This window comes from Tauraco erythrolophus, chromosome 12 (genome assembly GCF_009769465.1).
Source record: "Tauraco erythrolophus isolate bTauEry1 chromosome 12, bTauEry1.pri, whole genome shotgun sequence".
Taxonomy (NCBI): Eukaryota; Metazoa; Chordata; class Aves; order Musophagiformes; family Musophagidae; genus Tauraco; species Tauraco erythrolophus.
Window position 1 is genome coordinate 19,873,152 of NC_141476.1, and position 18,260 is coordinate 19,891,411.

The 18,260-nt window shown below is 37.4% G+C and overlaps 1 protein-coding gene across 1 annotated transcript in view; it reads right to left on the minus strand.

Moving 5' to 3' along the window:
• Nucleotides 1–17,932, minus strand: part of CENPP (centromere protein P) — a 145,363-nt gene extending 127,431 nt beyond the window's left edge. The window contains exons 1-6 of the mRNA XM_086619159.1: nt 17,745–17,932; nt 15,622–15,776; nt 14,643–14,800; nt 14,204–14,292; nt 9,564–9,652; nt 2,423–2,519 (exon numbers count right to left, since the gene is read on the minus strand). Coding sequence (XP_086475285.1) covers nt 2,423–2,519; nt 9,564–9,652; nt 14,204–14,292; nt 14,643–14,800; nt 15,622–15,758 — 570 coding nt within the window. The 5' untranslated portion in view covers nt 15,759–15,776; nt 17,745–17,932. The remainder of the gene's footprint in view (nt 1–2,422; nt 2,520–9,563; nt 9,653–14,203; nt 14,293–14,642; nt 14,801–15,621; nt 15,777–17,744) is intronic.
• Nucleotides 17,933–18,260: the final 328 nt, after the last annotated feature.

Sequence of the window (18,260 nt, forward strand, 5' to 3'; positions counted from 1 at the left end):
ATTTCAAGCACTACTTAGTAGGTTTTTTTCAATAGAATAGAGGAGCAGCAGCAGAGGGTAGTAACAGTATGCTCAGCTCTCAACTGCATGTCTGCACGCGTGAAGCATGAAGTTGTGGACTACTCTGTCTCAGCAAACAACTGCTAAAGCACAACGTCAGGGAGTACATAATGCAGAGCACAAAATGCTTACAACCAAACAGTGCTCTACTCACACCAACCTAAACCTGCCCCTGGTTTCTAGGAAAGCCTGCTTACACTCAAATCAATATATATTTTAAATAACTTGGATTAAGCAAAAAAGCAATCCATCCCACCATTACTCTCATTAACTGGGAAAACTCTCACTACAAAACTGCCATTTGTGACAGTCTACTTTTTAGAAATACAGTGCTGTCCAACTTCGCTTGAAACTTGCAACTGTCATTCATCTCAAACATTCACTATTATTTGAAGTATTCAATCACTTCTACATTATTCTTTTATTCTCAAGTAACAAAACTAACAGAAAATAAAAAACCTTTCCTGGTTTTACACTACACTGTGAGAAAACTATTAGAAGCACTGTGTATTTCTACTTAAGAGCCTGGGTAATTTTCTTTTAAATCACACAAAAGCTATAAACCCAGAACCCCATCCCAGTAGTCTTCTCTCCAACCCTGTGCAGTTGCCTGTCAATATACTTGAAGCCTAGCAAGCGGGTAGGAAGAAAATACAAAGGTTACAGACTCATTTTTTAATGTTGTCCAAGTGTGAATACTAACAAGGTAAGACTCTTCACTTGCTTTCATGCAGATATTAAAAGCACACTTCTAGTTGCTTTCACACAAATTACTACAGAATATCAAGTTACAAATACACATTCTTCTTAGTAATCTGATTATTTGAACTGTCAGATTTGATCTTTCAACCCTTTACTAATTCTCCCACCTCAGAAAGTCTTCTATTCCTAAATTAAATCATCACTAACACTAGCAAAATAAGAAGGCCTAGAAAACTCTTCATAATTCCATAGTCAACCATATTTGATAAATATTCTCCCAAACTGGTTTGCTTTTCTCAATAGCATCTTTGTCCGTGGAAAGAAAAATACCTTTAGAAAGACTATTTGTAATATTGACAAACTTGTAATATATGTCTTCAGTGAATTTATCTTCACGCATCTTTTAGCGACGAATATAGCCTTTCATTGTTTACATTCAATGTCTGAACAAATACTTTTTAAAACTGCTTAAGATACACATGACAATTTAAAAATCATCTCCAGACCTATCTCTTTTCTATTTTTTAATTTTTGTACTGAATTTTAAAATGAGAAATATTTACAACAGTTCCCTGAACCACTGTCCCAGAAACCACAAGGACTGCTGCCATGAGGCTGATTTCAGGATCAGAAAGCATCAAGTGAAATTGGGAAAAACAGTCAAAAAAAACACACCACAAAGCCAAAAAGCCATCTTCTCCATGGAGGGATTAAAGAAAAGTTCTTATACAACAAGCAGGATTAGACAACATTGGTTTATTACTCAGCTGAGGATAGGGTTATTTTTTTTTAACATGATCAGAAATCAGCACTTCTTTTCCTTTAATCTGGTTGATTAACTGATAACAGAAACTGATTAATCTAGCACAGAACTCAGAAAGGCCTAAAAGATTCAAAAAATAGGAAACTAAGCAGTTCCCACTTCATACTACAGCTGAACAGCAAAGACAGTGCTGAGTTTCATGACAGAAAATGCATGAGCTAAATAAAACTGAAGAAGCCACATACAATTAAGCAGCTAAACGTCCTCCTCTAACACTGAACATCACATAAGATATTTTGTGTCTGTAAGACTGCAGTCATTTTTACTCCAAGGATTAGCTGTTTATCTTAAAATCAGTACAAAGACAAAGCAAGCAAGCCAAAGAACAGTAATTCTAACTAAGTTCAAACACTGTTCCAGTGAAGAGTGAGGAACAGTTTCTTTCCAATTCAAGTAAAATACTTCAGAACTGAAAGTGCTGTTGCCCAAACACATGCTGCCACGTTTTAGACAGATCCAATCCTCCAGACTGTCAAGGACTACAAATGTTATTTTCTTTTAATTTCTTTTTTGGACTCTTTTTTTCCTTCAAAATGAAAAGTAATACCAATGAAAAATTGTCTTACTCTCCCACAGAAAGGCACAGATATTCTTATTTTGCCCCACGCATGAGGCACACAGTAACAGCATGGTAAAGATCAAGACAAATACCAACCAAGGGCACTGCCCCTTGAACACAACATAAAAATTTTCAGCTAATATTCTCTTCTCCACAAGATAAAATATTAAGATTCCCATACCCTACTAAAGAGTGCTTATTTCACCTCCATTGCTTTGTCTTAATGAACTCTTTAAGAACTAAACATAACTGATAAATAAAGGTTTGAGGAGCACTACCTTGAAATGTAGGAAGGTCCGTCTACGATGTTCATACCACTCAGCGTAAGTTGAAAGGCTTCTGAAAAATGTTAGAAGATCTCTGTGCTCTTCAGTGCTACAAAAGAAAAACATACTGTTTAACCCTAACAGTACTAGTCAGATACACTGATTCTATAATCTAAAGTTTGCACTTTCTCTTTAAAGAATTTGTTACTTGTATTGTTCAAATTCGAAGCTAGAAATCACAAGAAAAAAAAAATCGTAAGAGGAAAAAAAAGCTGTAGTGTAGACGTTGAAAAAAAAATACAGAATTCATATATAAAGCAGTGTTTTCAACTCCTCATGAAGGTAAGCAGCAATAAGGTTAGCCTTATATGTAAAGTGTGAAACCTTGACAAAGTAGCTTCCTGTAAAATCTTAGTTTGACTTTAATGCTCATGTTTTCTGAATAAATTCTAAGTAAAAAACTTGCACCTACGAAACTGGTAAGATTTACCAAATTGCATCACTAAGCTTTGAATATGCCCAAGATCTTTGTCCTATTCAACTAAATCTTTGCCTGACGTGTTATCTGCCTCGGCCCACATGACACTCAGCTTTTCAAGACAAACACTGAAACCTAGCAAGCAAGAAAGCCTGTTAGATAGATCATACATGGCCTCTAAAACAAAACTTCTGATACACAGGTAACTCCTGATTTATCTACTATTAAGGAAAATGGTGATATGCTCAAAAATTGGAGAGTAGGGCAGGAAGGGGGAGGGACATGCAGATAAATCTGTAACGGAGAAATGGAGTGCAGACATCTTGGTGCCAGGCCCACTGTAATCAGAACTTAATACGCCTGGATGGAGTGGAGCTGATTCCAGCAGAACACTCCCCAGTAGCTCTGCAGTTTTGGGCTCCCTCACGATTTAGCAGTTCAGCTACACATGGGTAAGTAGTTGTAGCTTCATTCATACAAACGATTCTACGCTTGCCCTAATGAATAGCCTTGGAACCCCATGTCCTGCAAAGAGCAGTGCAGAGACACCTTTCCCAGACTTGCACTTAGCCAGTGTGGATTTGCTGGAGCTTACAGCCTGTGTAAGACTAACATGTCAGTGCTGTTCTGGCAAGGAAATCATTCAGCTGCAATGTTATTGTAAATACTACTTTTTCTTCCATAATGCCTCTGAAAACAGAGAGGTCAGCAGTAGTCATTTTACTTTCTGGCATTTCTGAGGAATTTTCAACACAAGAGACAAAGCAGAAGAGAAATAAAGAAAAGTTCCTATAGTTTTGGCTTTGCCAGTTTCAGAGTAATTGAACAGCATCAAGTGAGTATGTTTACGTACAATGTTTCCATGCTTAGTATAAAGGATTTTTCCATTTCCACTGACAACAGTTAACCAACAGAGGCAACAAGGCACAGTGCCTGCTAAACCTAAGAGATTACAATTCCAGGACTTTAGTGCTAAAGTCAAGTTACAAATACAAGCAACACAAAGAAGAAACAGAAACAGATTTTGCATTTAGACTATAAGAAAGTTTATTTCCTGCATGTACTTGTTTCACATACACAAAAGTTAAATTAGTTAAGCTTCAATATATTTTCAAAATTCAACATCCCAGTATCTAAAGAATCAAAACGAAGTTCCCATTCCCAAAGAAACAAACATTTTAAAAAATATATATGAAATAAGTAATTTCCAAAGAAGTCCCAAACACTGTATAACATACAAAATCAAGAAAAGCCACATGGCTGACCAGCTGCTCTTGACATGCAGAGATGATCACTCCTATTGAATAGGACAGCAAAACATCAAACTGACAGTGATGAACAACACACCTCACTAACTTGCACTGAGAGGTATCACTTACTTTTCATCCATCTACAAGATAGTAATGATTTTGCATGTAAGAGAAGTTGGAATGCATCAAAGACTGGGGCTGGTTTGTTCCCTCATGTCATGAAATTTGGTTTTTTGCTAGCAAAAATAAGCCATATGCTTTCCTACTTCAGTAACTGGCACTAAAGTTACTTACTTTCATTATACACTTTGTATTTTGTCCTTCTAGCAAAACCATGTTAGTTTGTACATTTCCTATATAGAGAGAGATATATAAGCAAAACACTTTTAGTAGAACTGCACCCATTACCTTCACTTTGAGACAGCTCAGGAAGGCAGGCAACAATACGAGGAAGGAAACTAAAGTACTGAAAACCAGTAATGGGCAAAAATCTGCCTTAGACCAATTAGGAGTAGAAAAATTTGAATTAAGACATCTATTAACTTAAGATAGGTGCCATCACAGAAGTAGGGAGTTTGCAGAAATCAGGAACTGAACAGATCTTACCCTCTTGATTGCTATTGACACAGTGATGCAATGATTAAAGCACACACATAGAGCTTCTCAGCTCTCACCAAAAGAGGAAAAAGACAGTCCATCCACTGTTACAAGAGATAACTGTATTACAGACAGATGACAGAAAATAGGTGGGGAGCTGGTTGTGGGGTAGAGGGGAGAAAAGTTTATCTCGGCAGGGTTTCTTTTTAAGAAAAATACAACAGAAAAAAATATTTATTCTACAAATTTCTAGTAATAAGTATCGGGAGAGAGTGAGGAAAGGAGACAATATAAGATGACAGAAACTGCCAAATAACCAACTGTCCATCCTGTGTTGTCAAGGGGAGGGAGGAAAAACGCCCATAAAGGGTGCGCATTTTTTCCTAAAGAAACGTGGCAAGAACACAAAGAATGCAAAATTCCACGAAAGTGTCGGAATACCCGAAGCAACATGATTCTTTAATCATGAGGGTGAACAGCTTCATGTCATTGTTGATATGAAGCCACAGTCAAACGAAACAGACTATTAGCCATTGTCAAAACATACCTGGCAAGCACTGCTTTGAAAATACAAAGATTTATGTCAATTTCTAATACAGGATTTTACAAGTTCACTAAACCTGATTGAGGAAGATACCTGACTTACATTTGAGAACATTTCAGAAAGTTACAGAGGATCTAAATACTACACGTAAAATTTGACTTTTTACATCTTTTCTGTTTGAGATTAGCTGTTCTTCAGAACAGCTGAGAGCAGGAACATGGGGCTGTTAACAGAATGGTTGCAACAGGATATTACCAAGTCACTTCAGCCATTCAAGGGAGAGCTGTGCCTCAGACCCAGCTCTACTGAATATACAGGAACGGCAATCCTTAACACATTACACAAACAAACTGGAAAATATACGTGAAGCTCATTAGATATTGAAAACGTAAAAGAAAAGCCAAACAAGTTTCAACCTAGCCTGGAAAGAACAGCATCATTAAAGGAAGTTACCACAGTACTCACAGCTGCCAACAAAATCAGGCCAAGATGAAAAAAAAAAATGCTGGCAGTACAGGCAAAATTGAGTCCCTGGAAGAATGTAGACAAACACTGATTTACAATAGCTGACTAGCTCTGTGTTCTAGAAAGCTATTTTAACCACAACTCGTAACTGTACATATGAAAATCTACACATACCGTAGTCAAAATGGAGACTTAGTAATGACTGCCCACATCTCCCTGTCTAGTAAACACAATTCTACCCACACTCCAGTATACTTTTTAAATCTACATACATGGAAGGGGGCAAAAAAATTTTGTTAGAAAACTACATACTTAGAACTCTTTTTAAAAAACTTGGCAATTTTGGTAAGCATCCACTTTTGTGCAATTTAAAAGACTACCACAAGCCTTGTAACCTTGTTTTAGCATTGTGTCTGTAGTTTGGTTTTATGTTTTTTTTCCTCTCCGAGTCATCTTTAGGCAATACAGCAGATGACAATTTTCAAGGCTAGATCACCAAGCACAGAGAGAAAGCTTTGGCTAACAAGTTCAAAGAAGCAGTTTCAAATACAAAAGTTAGTCTACCAGTTATATCTGAGTACATACTTCTCTCATGTACAGATACAGCACTGGCTAAATTTAAGATAGAAAACTGGATTCAGTCTTTAGAAAGGGGGGGGAATAATCTGTTGGCATGAACAGAAGCATGTAATATGCTTTTCTGTACTGGCAAGGGAGAAAGAGACTGTGTAAGAGCACCATTTCACTTAACTGTCTCACAGCACTTAAAACTATCCATAAGCAACCTCTAATCAGCCCAAGTTAGCCTAATTCCTAATGCTGAAGCCAACTACAACAAATGCTACAATATCAATAAAATATCAATAAAATAACCAGGTACTAAGAGAGCACATGTTGAAATTTAAGCTTTTTTTTTGTAAAGAATTTAGCATTACAAAATGTCACTGGATTAAAAAAAAAAAAAAATCCACTAAGAACAGAAAACACCCATTTCCAAAGCCAACATCCATGTAACAGAGAAGTCATCCAACACCAGCAAAAAGCATATTCCGGCAGAGAATAACAATGTATCAGGTTAAAATCACATGCCACTCAACCACCACCATTTCACTTCTACAAAATAACATCAACAAAACATAAAAGTATATAAGAAATTTAACTGTTGTAGAAGTATTTAAGACTCCTTTAATACACTCCTTCAGTTATTTTAAGAGAAGAATTCTATTTTAACTCACTGCAGTATGCAAGACTTTTTGCATTAGCCTATAAAACCAAAGAATGACTCTTACAGCTGTGGAGAGAATTCATGCCGCCCCTCATTTCCAAGATACCTCACCCATGCAGCATTTAATATAATGCAGACATTTCCTAAATCCTTCACTCTCACTTATAAATTCTAACTAGTTAGTTAGTAAAAAGCAGGAGCAGTTTCCAAACTGCCTAAAACCTCCTATTTAAGTAATCCATGCAACAGTTAACTAACCCAACAATTAATGGAATATCAAGTCAAAAAAAGAAAAAAAAAAGACTAACAAGATTTTTTCATAGATATTGTGGTCCTGAACACTAATACAGCATAACATAAGTGATAACTGCAAAGGGGATGCAAAGGGAATTCAAGCAAAATCCCAAAATAGACTAAATATTGTGATTCCACTTGCATACATATTTTATTGTCGCAACATATTTAAGGTAGGGTACATCTTTCAAAAGTAGGTATTCTATATTGCAGCAGTACCTGGTTGAAAACAGACTGAATTTTGCTTCTTTTAAAAACAAGTTGCTCAAGCGTTCTAGTATTCCCGTCTTCTTCCAAAGCAGGAGGGGCTTGGAAATTACAACTGAATGCCAAGTTTTTAACTCTGGTGCTCTTAAAGACCCTTTTCTATCATGCATTAAGAAAAAGGAAGCCAAAAATTTAGAAAGCTGAGGAGGAAAAAAAACAGGCCAGTAGAGAAAAATAGAACAGAGCTAGACAATGGATTTGGCAAGAGTGGGCCAAGGAGGCAAAAGAAGGAAACAAAAACTGGCAGGGAGGCTGAAAAGAATGAACAATACAGAGGGAGAGCAGATTGAACTGGTCAGGGAATGGAGGGAAAGGGAGAGAAGAAGTTGTTAGGATTAAGATTCTAAGAGCAGCTGGTGGACTGAAGAATAAAGGGCTAGTTGGGAAAAGCCTGAAACTGGACATGAAAAGAGATTAGGACTTAGAGGAAGAGACCAGAACTAGCTTAACAAGGAGATGGAGAAAATAAGCCACAGAGGGAGATCACAGTATCAGATTAAGTCAATCTAACAGCAGGTTGCTGTCAAAACAGGCGTTGTCAACATCAGCCCCTCCGGCCACATATTTACTGCCTTAGATCAGCAACAAATACTGTGACACTGCAGGAGAAGTCAACTCAAAAAAAGAAATTTGAAGAGGGTTGGGGGTAGGTGGCGGGGCAAGGCTGGAGTTCCCCCCCCAAATTACTTTTTCAACCAAATGACATTGATCCTATTTGCCATATGGCTTCAAGAATACGTATGCTGATACAAGGACACCAAATGGTACATGCGAATAGCGGCTAAGGAGAAAGAACTGCTTGCTTTATTGACAGCAAAGATGAAATTCATCTCATGTCATTCATGAAACCTCATGTTTACTTATGAATACTGGCGTAATGTGGAAAAGGACCAGGGTAGCAAGGAGACAGGGACAAGACGGCAGTGCTCAAGCCAGGATGAAATAAAGTCTGCCACTACTTCAACGCATTCCTTTCCAGTGTAACTATTGAGTTCCAAGACACTTCTCCTGTCAGAAAACACTCATGAAAAAACCAAGGTAATTTCCTCTTCTAAATCCTGCTTCTTGGCAGCAGTCAACTACTATTCTCAGTTATATTATTGGCTTTAATACATTTGTACTGAAATTCCAAACCCTCTAAATGAAAAATTCAGGTCTCAGTACAGACTAATGAAGCCTGGGGTAACTCAATAGACACTTCTTTTCACTTATCCATTTGCCTTACTTCTCCCTCCCCAAGTCTAAAAAATAACATAAAACCAAAGAAATCATCTAAAGAACAGAATTAAGATTAAGTCAACTACCCAATAATAATTGATAAATAATAGATTCGTTCTCAGAATAGTTTGCCAGCAGATTTCACAATGGAACACTACAGACAAATAATTTGATCATTATTCATCCTATGCGCCACAAGAAGCTGCAGAAAATAATTTAAAAGCAGCATTCAGTCATATGCTTAAGTTTTAGAACGTACTCCACCTTAAGCCATTGCACAAATACACTATTCCAGGTTTTTAAATTGTATTCTATTGTTTTTAGAATATCAGCGAAAGAAATCCTGATGCAAAGAAGAGAAATGGAATGGTGAGGAGAGAATTAGAAACAGGCAAGACCTGGAGAGGGATTCTACACGTGCACTTTAGCCATCGCTCACCCACATGGCACATCTACAACTCACGTGCACATCTGAGTACCAGGGAACATGTTGATCACAAATTAAAATGTATTAACTGAGATTACCATGCTGTACCTTTCTCTGAAGCAAGCAATTTCAAACAGTGAAAAAACACATTATAATCCAAAAACTGTTTCTTTTTAACATGAATTCACAATGGTCCTTTCAGGTCTTAAAAATAATGTGCATTTCATCTTCTCTCCAGAAGGACACAGGCAAGGCATCAGAAGTGTTTAGGTCGGGCTAACAGTACGTTACCAAAGAAAGAACCTGTCTGCCAGCAATTTACATGAAAACTCCACATTGCATTTCGTATCAGATATCCCACATATGGCCTTGAAAAACTCCACCTTACCTCGACACAAACTTGCTCACATCCAAATCTTCTCCAGATTCCATTATAATGCTGAGATCAGTAATTTCAGCAGATAGACTCTCTTTGTTCTAGATTGGAGAAGTAACAACACAGTGTTTTAGAAATTTCTCTAGTGAAGAAGAAAAGATGTATCTATTTGCATATAAAATAGACAAAAATACATGCAAATGCTGCTAAGTATTACAATCCTTAAAAATCACAGTTTTTAAACTACAGCTTGTATGTGCAGACACTTTCTTTCCTTTCAACAATATCAGTATTACCCATGCAACAAGGCTTTTGGCACTCCTTAGCATAGAGAATATATATGTATAAAAGATGACTTGTAAGTAAGAGGGTCATCTACTTCCTTTCATGTCACTTTCACTTCTTTAAGATTCTTCTTTTTCCAACACAATCTCTAGCTGCCACATCTACCAGAAAACTCAAATACAAGGTTTCATTTGCAAAACATAACAGTGCTACCTGAAGTTAAAAAAAAAAAGTAACTGTCCTGTTAGATTTCTTTTTTTTTATTATTTTACACAGGAATATGTGCATGATGATAAAAAATAAAATGTTTCTAAATTAAAATATCTAACAACCTATTAAAAAAATGAGAAAAGAAGTTCATATAGTAGAAATGAAGCCACAAAAGGATTTAATTCTTGTGTCTACACATTCTTGAATACAGCAGAGTAATAGGTTAGACAACAGTGAATGAAAAAGCTTAAAATCATGGCTTGAAGACCACAGCAAATGCTTCGCTTTATACTGGAGATTTTGTACTTTATTTTTTTTATACCCAGGCACTACAAACAAATGGGAATGGCAACACAGAGGAAACAACACAGACAAGCTGTGAGCTGGACTCAAATGCAAACATTCCACAGCAATCCCTAACACTGCCATCCATAAAGATGGAAAACGTAAACCAAGACACTACAAAGTTTAGTGGATTGAGGAAGTAACATCAGCAGAAATAATTTTAATTTTAGAGCAAAAGGTTCAAATGAGCACAGAGTTGTAGAGAAGCTGCTAGTAGTCACAAACTAACAAGCTACCTTCTGAAGAAACTGTTTTTCCAATAAGTGGGTTACTAACAGATGCTAAGATGCCACCTTGGGGTCAAATAAAAAGATTTAAAAGGAAAGCTCTTCAGAAGAAAGCAACACTTATTTGAATTATTGATTTCTCAAGAGGTTTATACTTGTTTTGGCAGGTTTTCAAGCTAATTGTACACGTCCTCTCCTAATTTCTAAGGACAGTAAGAGGGGCAAATAAATATATCAAACAATGCTTTTGCATTAACTTGTTTTCTTTGTTCACATTTTGACCTTTGAAAGCATCCACCTACGGACAACGGTGAACAGACGGAGCTTCTTCACTTGCACTCAAAGCTGGCAAAACACTGGCCAGCCTGGGACTATAAACTCCACACTAGTCTGACCCTGTGCCGAAACTAAAGAACCAGCCCAGATGCAGAATATGTCTGCCAGTGAGTCACCAATACTGAAGTAACATAGACATGGTCTCAACCATGCAAAGCTCGTCAGAGCGAGCTCAGGTCTGCCTCCCCTTCTTTGTACGGCTGTATCCTGGAACACAGTTTTTAACGTGAATGACACCTCATTTTGTTTAAGATCAAATTAGAGATGATCACAAGAACAATTTGTTACTGTGTATTAAAAGGTTTGATTTAAGGTACTATGGAGCAGAGTTAACTGTATTGTAACTTAACTACTAGATTCAGCAGCTAGAGTTAACAGTGTGGAAAAAAAAATTAAAAAAAAAAATCACACTCTATCTTCTGCTGCATACGAATATATTTGTTACTCATTAAGCATCTCCCCAAAACAGCTGGCGTCTTTTATTTCTCAAGATGTGTGACATCAGTTACAACTTTACACCATCTTGCCCACTTGATCTCAGTACAGGTCATTTTGAATACAATCGCTAACGCCATATCTTAGAAAATAGGCTTCTCCGTTTTTTTATGCAAGCTGGAGGCATAAAAAAGTTAAAGCTAAGTTTCCAAGTCTTAGTCTGGCCTGAAGTCACAACATTCCTGAGAGCTATGGAGGCAGACTCTTGCATCCCAGAGGACCTACTGACTTCACCGCAGGATGATCTGCACAGCATACAAAGTCCGTGGCAAAACCAAGATAACATGCCACCACATTTACACCACGGAAACAGCCAACTAGAACGGGATGAAACGTCTGAATGGAACTGTTAACAATCATAGAATGGTTTGGGTTGGGAGGGACCTTAAAGATCATCTAGTTCCAAGCCCCTTGCCACAGGCAGAGCCACCTTCCACTAGATCACGCTGCTCAAAGCTTCATCCAACCTGGCCTTGAACACTTCCAGGGATGGGACAGCCACAGCTTCTCTAGGCAACCTGTTCCAGTGCCTCACCACCCTCATTGTAAAAAATTTCTTATACCTAACTGAAATCTGCCCTCTTTCAGTTTAAAGCCATTGCCCCTTGTCCTATCACTACCAGCCCTTGTAAAATGTCTCTCTCAATCCAACAATCAATTTAACAATCTAGTAATATGTGGTTTCATTATAATGGCTTTAAACCGAAAGAGGGCAGATTTAAATTAGATCTAAGGAAGAAATTTTTCACTCTGTGGGTGGTGAGGCACGGGAACAGGTTGCCCAGAGAAGCTGTGGCTGCCCCATCCCTGGCAGTGTTCAAGGCCAGGTTGCATGAGGCTTTGGGCAACCTGGTGTAGTGGAGGGTGTCCCTGCCCATGGCAGGGGGGTTGGAACTAGATGATCTTTGAGGTCCCTTCCAACCCAAACCATTCTATGATTCTATGAAGAAATGGATGAGATAATTTTTTTTTTTAATCATGTAAATTACAAAAGTGCAATTCTTAAAAATACAATTCTTAAGCTTGAACTTTTGAACTACTAAATTGTCCCAAAATCCATTTGATTTAAGCAGTTCTAACAAAACAAACATACATAACTGTACAAAATGGGTGCATTTTACAACTATAACCAAACCATTACATTATGGTTTGTACAGCAGCTAAAACATTAATATTTAAGTAAATGCAAAACCTCTAATAGCATTCAAGTTCATCTACAATCACAAAAAATGAGTAAAGGAACAGAAATCAGCCTGTGTTTGAAATAGTAAGCGTACTTCTTGACTTGGGTTTTTAACACCAAAAATAGAAAAGAAAACCCGTATATTATGGCACAATTAAAAACTGTACTCCTCAGTGGTTAACTCATTTAACTAATTTACCATTTTCCACACCATGACGACAACCCACACCATACAAATTGGCAATTCAAAGTTTATCATCTTACGGTAAACTGATACATCATCTGCATGGCATATTAAATTGTAAGTTACAAATGCCATGGGCTTTTATTTTAAAAAACTTAATTCATGCAAAAAAATTAACTCAAAATTATATTTTTTCAACTGAAGTGTTTTAAATATACACAATTGGTATTCTATCGATCCCTCTAAATACCGTATTTTGCCAGCACTGAAGTAATACAAGTTTCAGGCACTGCGCAGACAAGTGCTGTCATCTAGCGGTGTCACAGATTCAAGCACCACCAATGCTGCTTTGAACACACCACATCCAGTTACTCATCTGAGCTCCACTGACACGAAAAGATGTCATCACTCTGCAGAAGCAGACAGGTGAAAAATAAACATTCACCTAGCCAAGTCACATGACTGACGCAGGGTATTTCCGTGCTCAAAGCTAAACGCAGTTTTATACAAGCAAATGCTCAAATGGTATCACTAGGACCACAAGTCCTGCATGGACTCAAGAGGTTGCAGAATAACCTCATTCAACTGAACTCCTGCAGTAGTTTCATATCATGATAGCCACACGTGACTACCTAAATACTCATTTCCTAAATTCATAATTTGGCTTTTCTTAAGATGACGAAGGACATCTTTCCATAGCAAAGAAGTGTTTAATACTATCAGGTCCAATCACATTCAATCTAAAAATACCTTTAAAGCTGAGTTGAAAATCAAGTTTTCTTGAGAAGGAAATTTCCTCATGTCAAAAATACTAAGCCAAATTGGGGTACATTATTAAAAATTGGGGTAGCAGTTGTTTTCCACTGCTTATTTTGAATGCTGTGCTAAGAATAGATTCTTATGAAAGAGCATCCTTGCAAAAAAATCTGTAATCATTAGTTTAACTTCTGATGCAACAGCTAGTCACACTAGCCAAGCAAATAGAAATATAACCACAGTGAAAAAAAAAAAATTGTTCAAGTTTGTAGTATTTTAGCTTTTCCTCAGTTTCCTCCACAGAGGTAAGGTTCAGAATTTCCAAGTCTCCAGAACAAGATATCTGACTATAGGAGAACATGGTAAGAATTTTGTGACTGAATGCAGAACCTGACCTTTAGAACTATTTTGCCTGGATGCACATGGAATTCGAAGTTGGGTCTGGCTGTTACAGAGTGAAAATGATCCACTGAGACTTGGATTAAGACAACCCAGGCAATCAAAATGACAAAATACCAGTTGGAGGTTTTAGCTGGAAAAGGAAGTATTAGCATTTGTCCATTTTAAGTTTTGTTTGTTTGCTTGTTGGTTTTTATGTTTTTTTTTCTTTTAAACATACATTGATCCTTACCTGCATTTCAAGAAGCTGGAATTCCAATTGAAAAGACAGGGAGTGGCAACTCCCTAATAACCTGTGCTTCTGCAGTGTTCTGTTTCTAGCTGTTATAAAATAAAGTTAATAAAATACTTGATTATAATTCTATTCAACAATTATTGCATTTCTTCCATTAGTCACATTTGAAGTACCAACTGATATCATACATCATATAAATAAAGTTAATTATGTTAAATAAACCAAAAAAGCTAACTTCACAGTAGTCGTTCACTTTCCCACTACGCAAAATACTATAGTTACTCAGAAACTATTTTGTCAATAAAGAAAATTCTGCTTTATTTCAAAATGTTCTTCCACTAACGTTGAAAGTAGAATTACAACATGCATTTCTTAACGTAATGAACTGAAACAGTATGCTCAGTACAGCAGCAGTAAAGAGCACAAAAATGCTTACTTTTTTCCACTGTTTTCTTGGAATGACTTGTGAACTGAATACCAGTAAATTTCATTAAAAATGACAGATCTGTTTCTAGACTTTCAAGTTGAGCTTTCAGGTCTGATGGAGATTCATGTCCCTTAGATCCTCCTTGAAATTCTCTTTGGAATGATTTTCTAAAATTGAAAAAGGGAAAAAAAAAATCAAAAGGGCAAAAGATCCAGACATAAGAACGTATTTTGTCACATCGTTACAGCAATATAATTAAAAGCCATTTGTAATGTGATCTGACGATTTTCAGACCAACACCAGTTTTCAATGAATCAAATTTCAATTGGATCATATTACTAGGAACAGTAAACTATTCTAACTTACATAAATAGTTTATGTTCACTGCCACAGTGTAGACACAGCCTTTATTTTAAGTCTTGAGATGCAAGTATTCATTTCGAGGAACATACAACAGAAATGAGCTGTTATGCCTTTACTCATCTAAATTACTTATTTCATCTACGGAGTGTACATTTACTATACAATATAAGTTAAATAATGGAAAGAAAAAGCCCTAATATGACACTTCCTTAGCATATAACAATTTACACATACAGTGTCCCCAATCCTCATCTTTTTTTTTTTTTTTTTCAAGTAAATGTGCACTGAGCTGCTTCACAGTGTGTAATGGAAAACATGGCCACAACTTTGCAGGGCCTGCACAGGAACATACCTGACACTGTGCCCTGACCACTACGATTGCCTTTTAAAAAACAAACAAACTAACCAACTCCTAAAAAAACCCGACAAACTACCAACAGAAAGCAGTGAAAAGAGATCAACTATTGCTTATTTGTAATCTCTTACTACTATATACAGGCCATGTCTTAAACAAGATCAGCAATGTAAAAATAACATAAGAAAGTACTAACATAGATGCAAAAGTTTATCTTAAACAATTTTGACAATGAAACACTATTAACTCAACATGTGAACAAAGACATACATTGACATTAATATTTCCTGGTCAGAAAAAAAGGTAGATTCTTGTTGCCCATCTTCATACTTTTCAGTCAATAATTTAATTTCTTCTTCCAGTGACCGGATCTCCTCTTCATAAACTTGACAAATGCTGTTGTCCATTTCTCAGAACCAATGATACTAGATAAAACAAAATACGTATATTTCTTAGGCAAAGAAAAAAAATATCCATTTTCAAAATAAATTGTTTTTATCCAAGGAATGAATTTAAGAAATGAAAATATAACATTAGGCAGCCGTTTCCCCTATCCTTCTACTTGAAGTGAGACAATTCTATTATATTTCATGACTCGTGAAAACTGAAGAATTGGTACATACAATTTTTAAATATCCCAGGTAGCTTGGCCAAGTATAATATTTTATAGCTCCATAAAGAATTCTCCAGTGTCAAACACTACTGTTTGCTATGGAAGATTAAACTAATATACAAACTTTGATCCTCAGCAGCCACATTTGACAGGAATTCTGTCGCCGACTTGAAAACAAAATTAGGCTTGAAGTAAAGCTCTGCTTTTCGTACTACAGTACTCTGCCATCAACGTACCTCCTACTCAAACCGTAGAAAGTCCACTTGGAAAGACGCTGCCCTGCAAGTAGACATTGCAAGAGCAGAAAAGCCGCTTTTTCCATAATTCTGAACATAACAAAGCTTCCTAAGAAACATGATACCTCACTCTGCTAAAAGCATCATTAACAGGAAAGATTCTACTTCCAGTGGACACAGGAAGCTACTAGATATCACCAAGAAAGTGACAAAGAACAAACTTCTGACTTTATATTAAAAAAAAGGGGAAAGTTTTCTCCAAAATAGATAACTTTTAAAAAAAAAAAACTTGGTTTTGATGCATTAGTTCCTCAAAGACTTAATTCATTGAGTCCACAGATTAAGACACAGATTACTGCATAGCCTCTGAATACAGAAGTCAAATTAGGAATCTAATGTAGCTAAAAATCTTTCCTTAAGAATCTTTTTAACTAATTATTTTATCCAGGAGCATATCCAGCTGTTTTAAATTTGCTGTAAGAAAACAAGCTGTTCTGCAGATAAAAAGCAATCCTAATCAGATATAGAAACCAAATCCAGGTTTGACCAATTCAGCTAACGAGCCACCTGATTAAATGAAGCACAACTGTTCCTACTAACACATTAGCGTAACCTGCCCTTCAAGTAAACAGCAGTAAAGAGACATAAAAAACCCAACCATGTTTCACAAATAATTCAAAATACATGAACAACAATTTTAAGAAAAAAAAAAAATCTGATATTCAGCCCAGGCGAGACGCATTCAAATGATTGTGGAGAATATTATGCAGCTCAATACCTACATGTTAATATTTTCAACCAGAAAGAAATAATATTTAGTTTTATCTGTGCTTTTAAACAACCCCTGTTGTATTTACAAGATTCACACTACCATGGTTCAGTAAAAACAGATGAGGGGAAAATAGGATTTTGCTGGATTATTTCACAAGAAACAGCACCTGAATAACACACATAAGAAATGACGTTCAAAACAGCTTTTGCTTTATAAACTAATTTAGTGAATAAAGAAAATCTATGCAATTAAAGAACCACTGAGATTATGCCTAGTCATGACTTCCTCTGAAACTTCAAAGCAATCTTGTACAATGTATAACAACAAACAGGAGCAGTGGGGACAAGTTCTCCCACTTTTAGTGCAAGTTTGTTTGTTTGTCTGTTTTTAACTAGGTACATTGAAGAAAGCGCTGGCCATAAGAAAAAGTACGTTGGGAAAAAGTAAGGCATTTTAACAGCCAGAAGTTCACCCCAGGTTTTTAACTAACTCCTCTTTGAAAGCGGTACTGAGCACAGGTACTGCTTACAGCTATTTAACTCCAGGGATTTTAGCAGACTGCAGAGGACTCAAAGACTGGTTATGACTTCAAAAAAGCATTACCTCCAGGGAAAAAAAAAACAAACACCCACACACAAAAAAAAAAACCCTGCACATACTTTTAATAAAAGATGACTTCAACGACAAGCAATCATTTCTCCTCGCAGTAAGCATACACACACACACATATATATTTGAGCATTAACGGTAAATATTTCACATTTCTACATACCTGCCCGTACACACCCCTAAGCATTTGCTGCCACCACAAGAGCCGGGAAGGGCATTCGAGAGGGAATCTGTGAGAAACTAGTGGGGTTGTGCTTCGCTTCTGGCCTTCCAGTCCCACCAGGCAGCGGCTGGAAAGCACGGCCCAAACAGCCGATGACTGTTCCCACCCGCCCCGCGACGGGGGGCGAGGCTCACGGGTTCCCCACGCGCGCCCGAGGCAGCCTGCCCGCCCGCAGAGCCCCAGCGCAGCGGCGCGGGCAGCCCCGGGCACTGGGAAGATGGCGCTGAGGAGAGGAAAGAGGCTCCCCCCAAGGAGAGGACAGCCCAGCGCGAGCGCCGCGCGCGTCCCGCGCCTTCGAACTGCGCGCCCGACCCGCCCGCGGAGGGCCCGGGCGCTCCCACAGCTGCCGCCCGAGCAGGGGGCGCCAGCGGCGCCTTCATGCCCCTCTCGCGGAAGAACAGAGCCAGTCGAAGGGCGAGCAGCGAGGCCGTTACTTGAGATGGATGGCAAAACTGT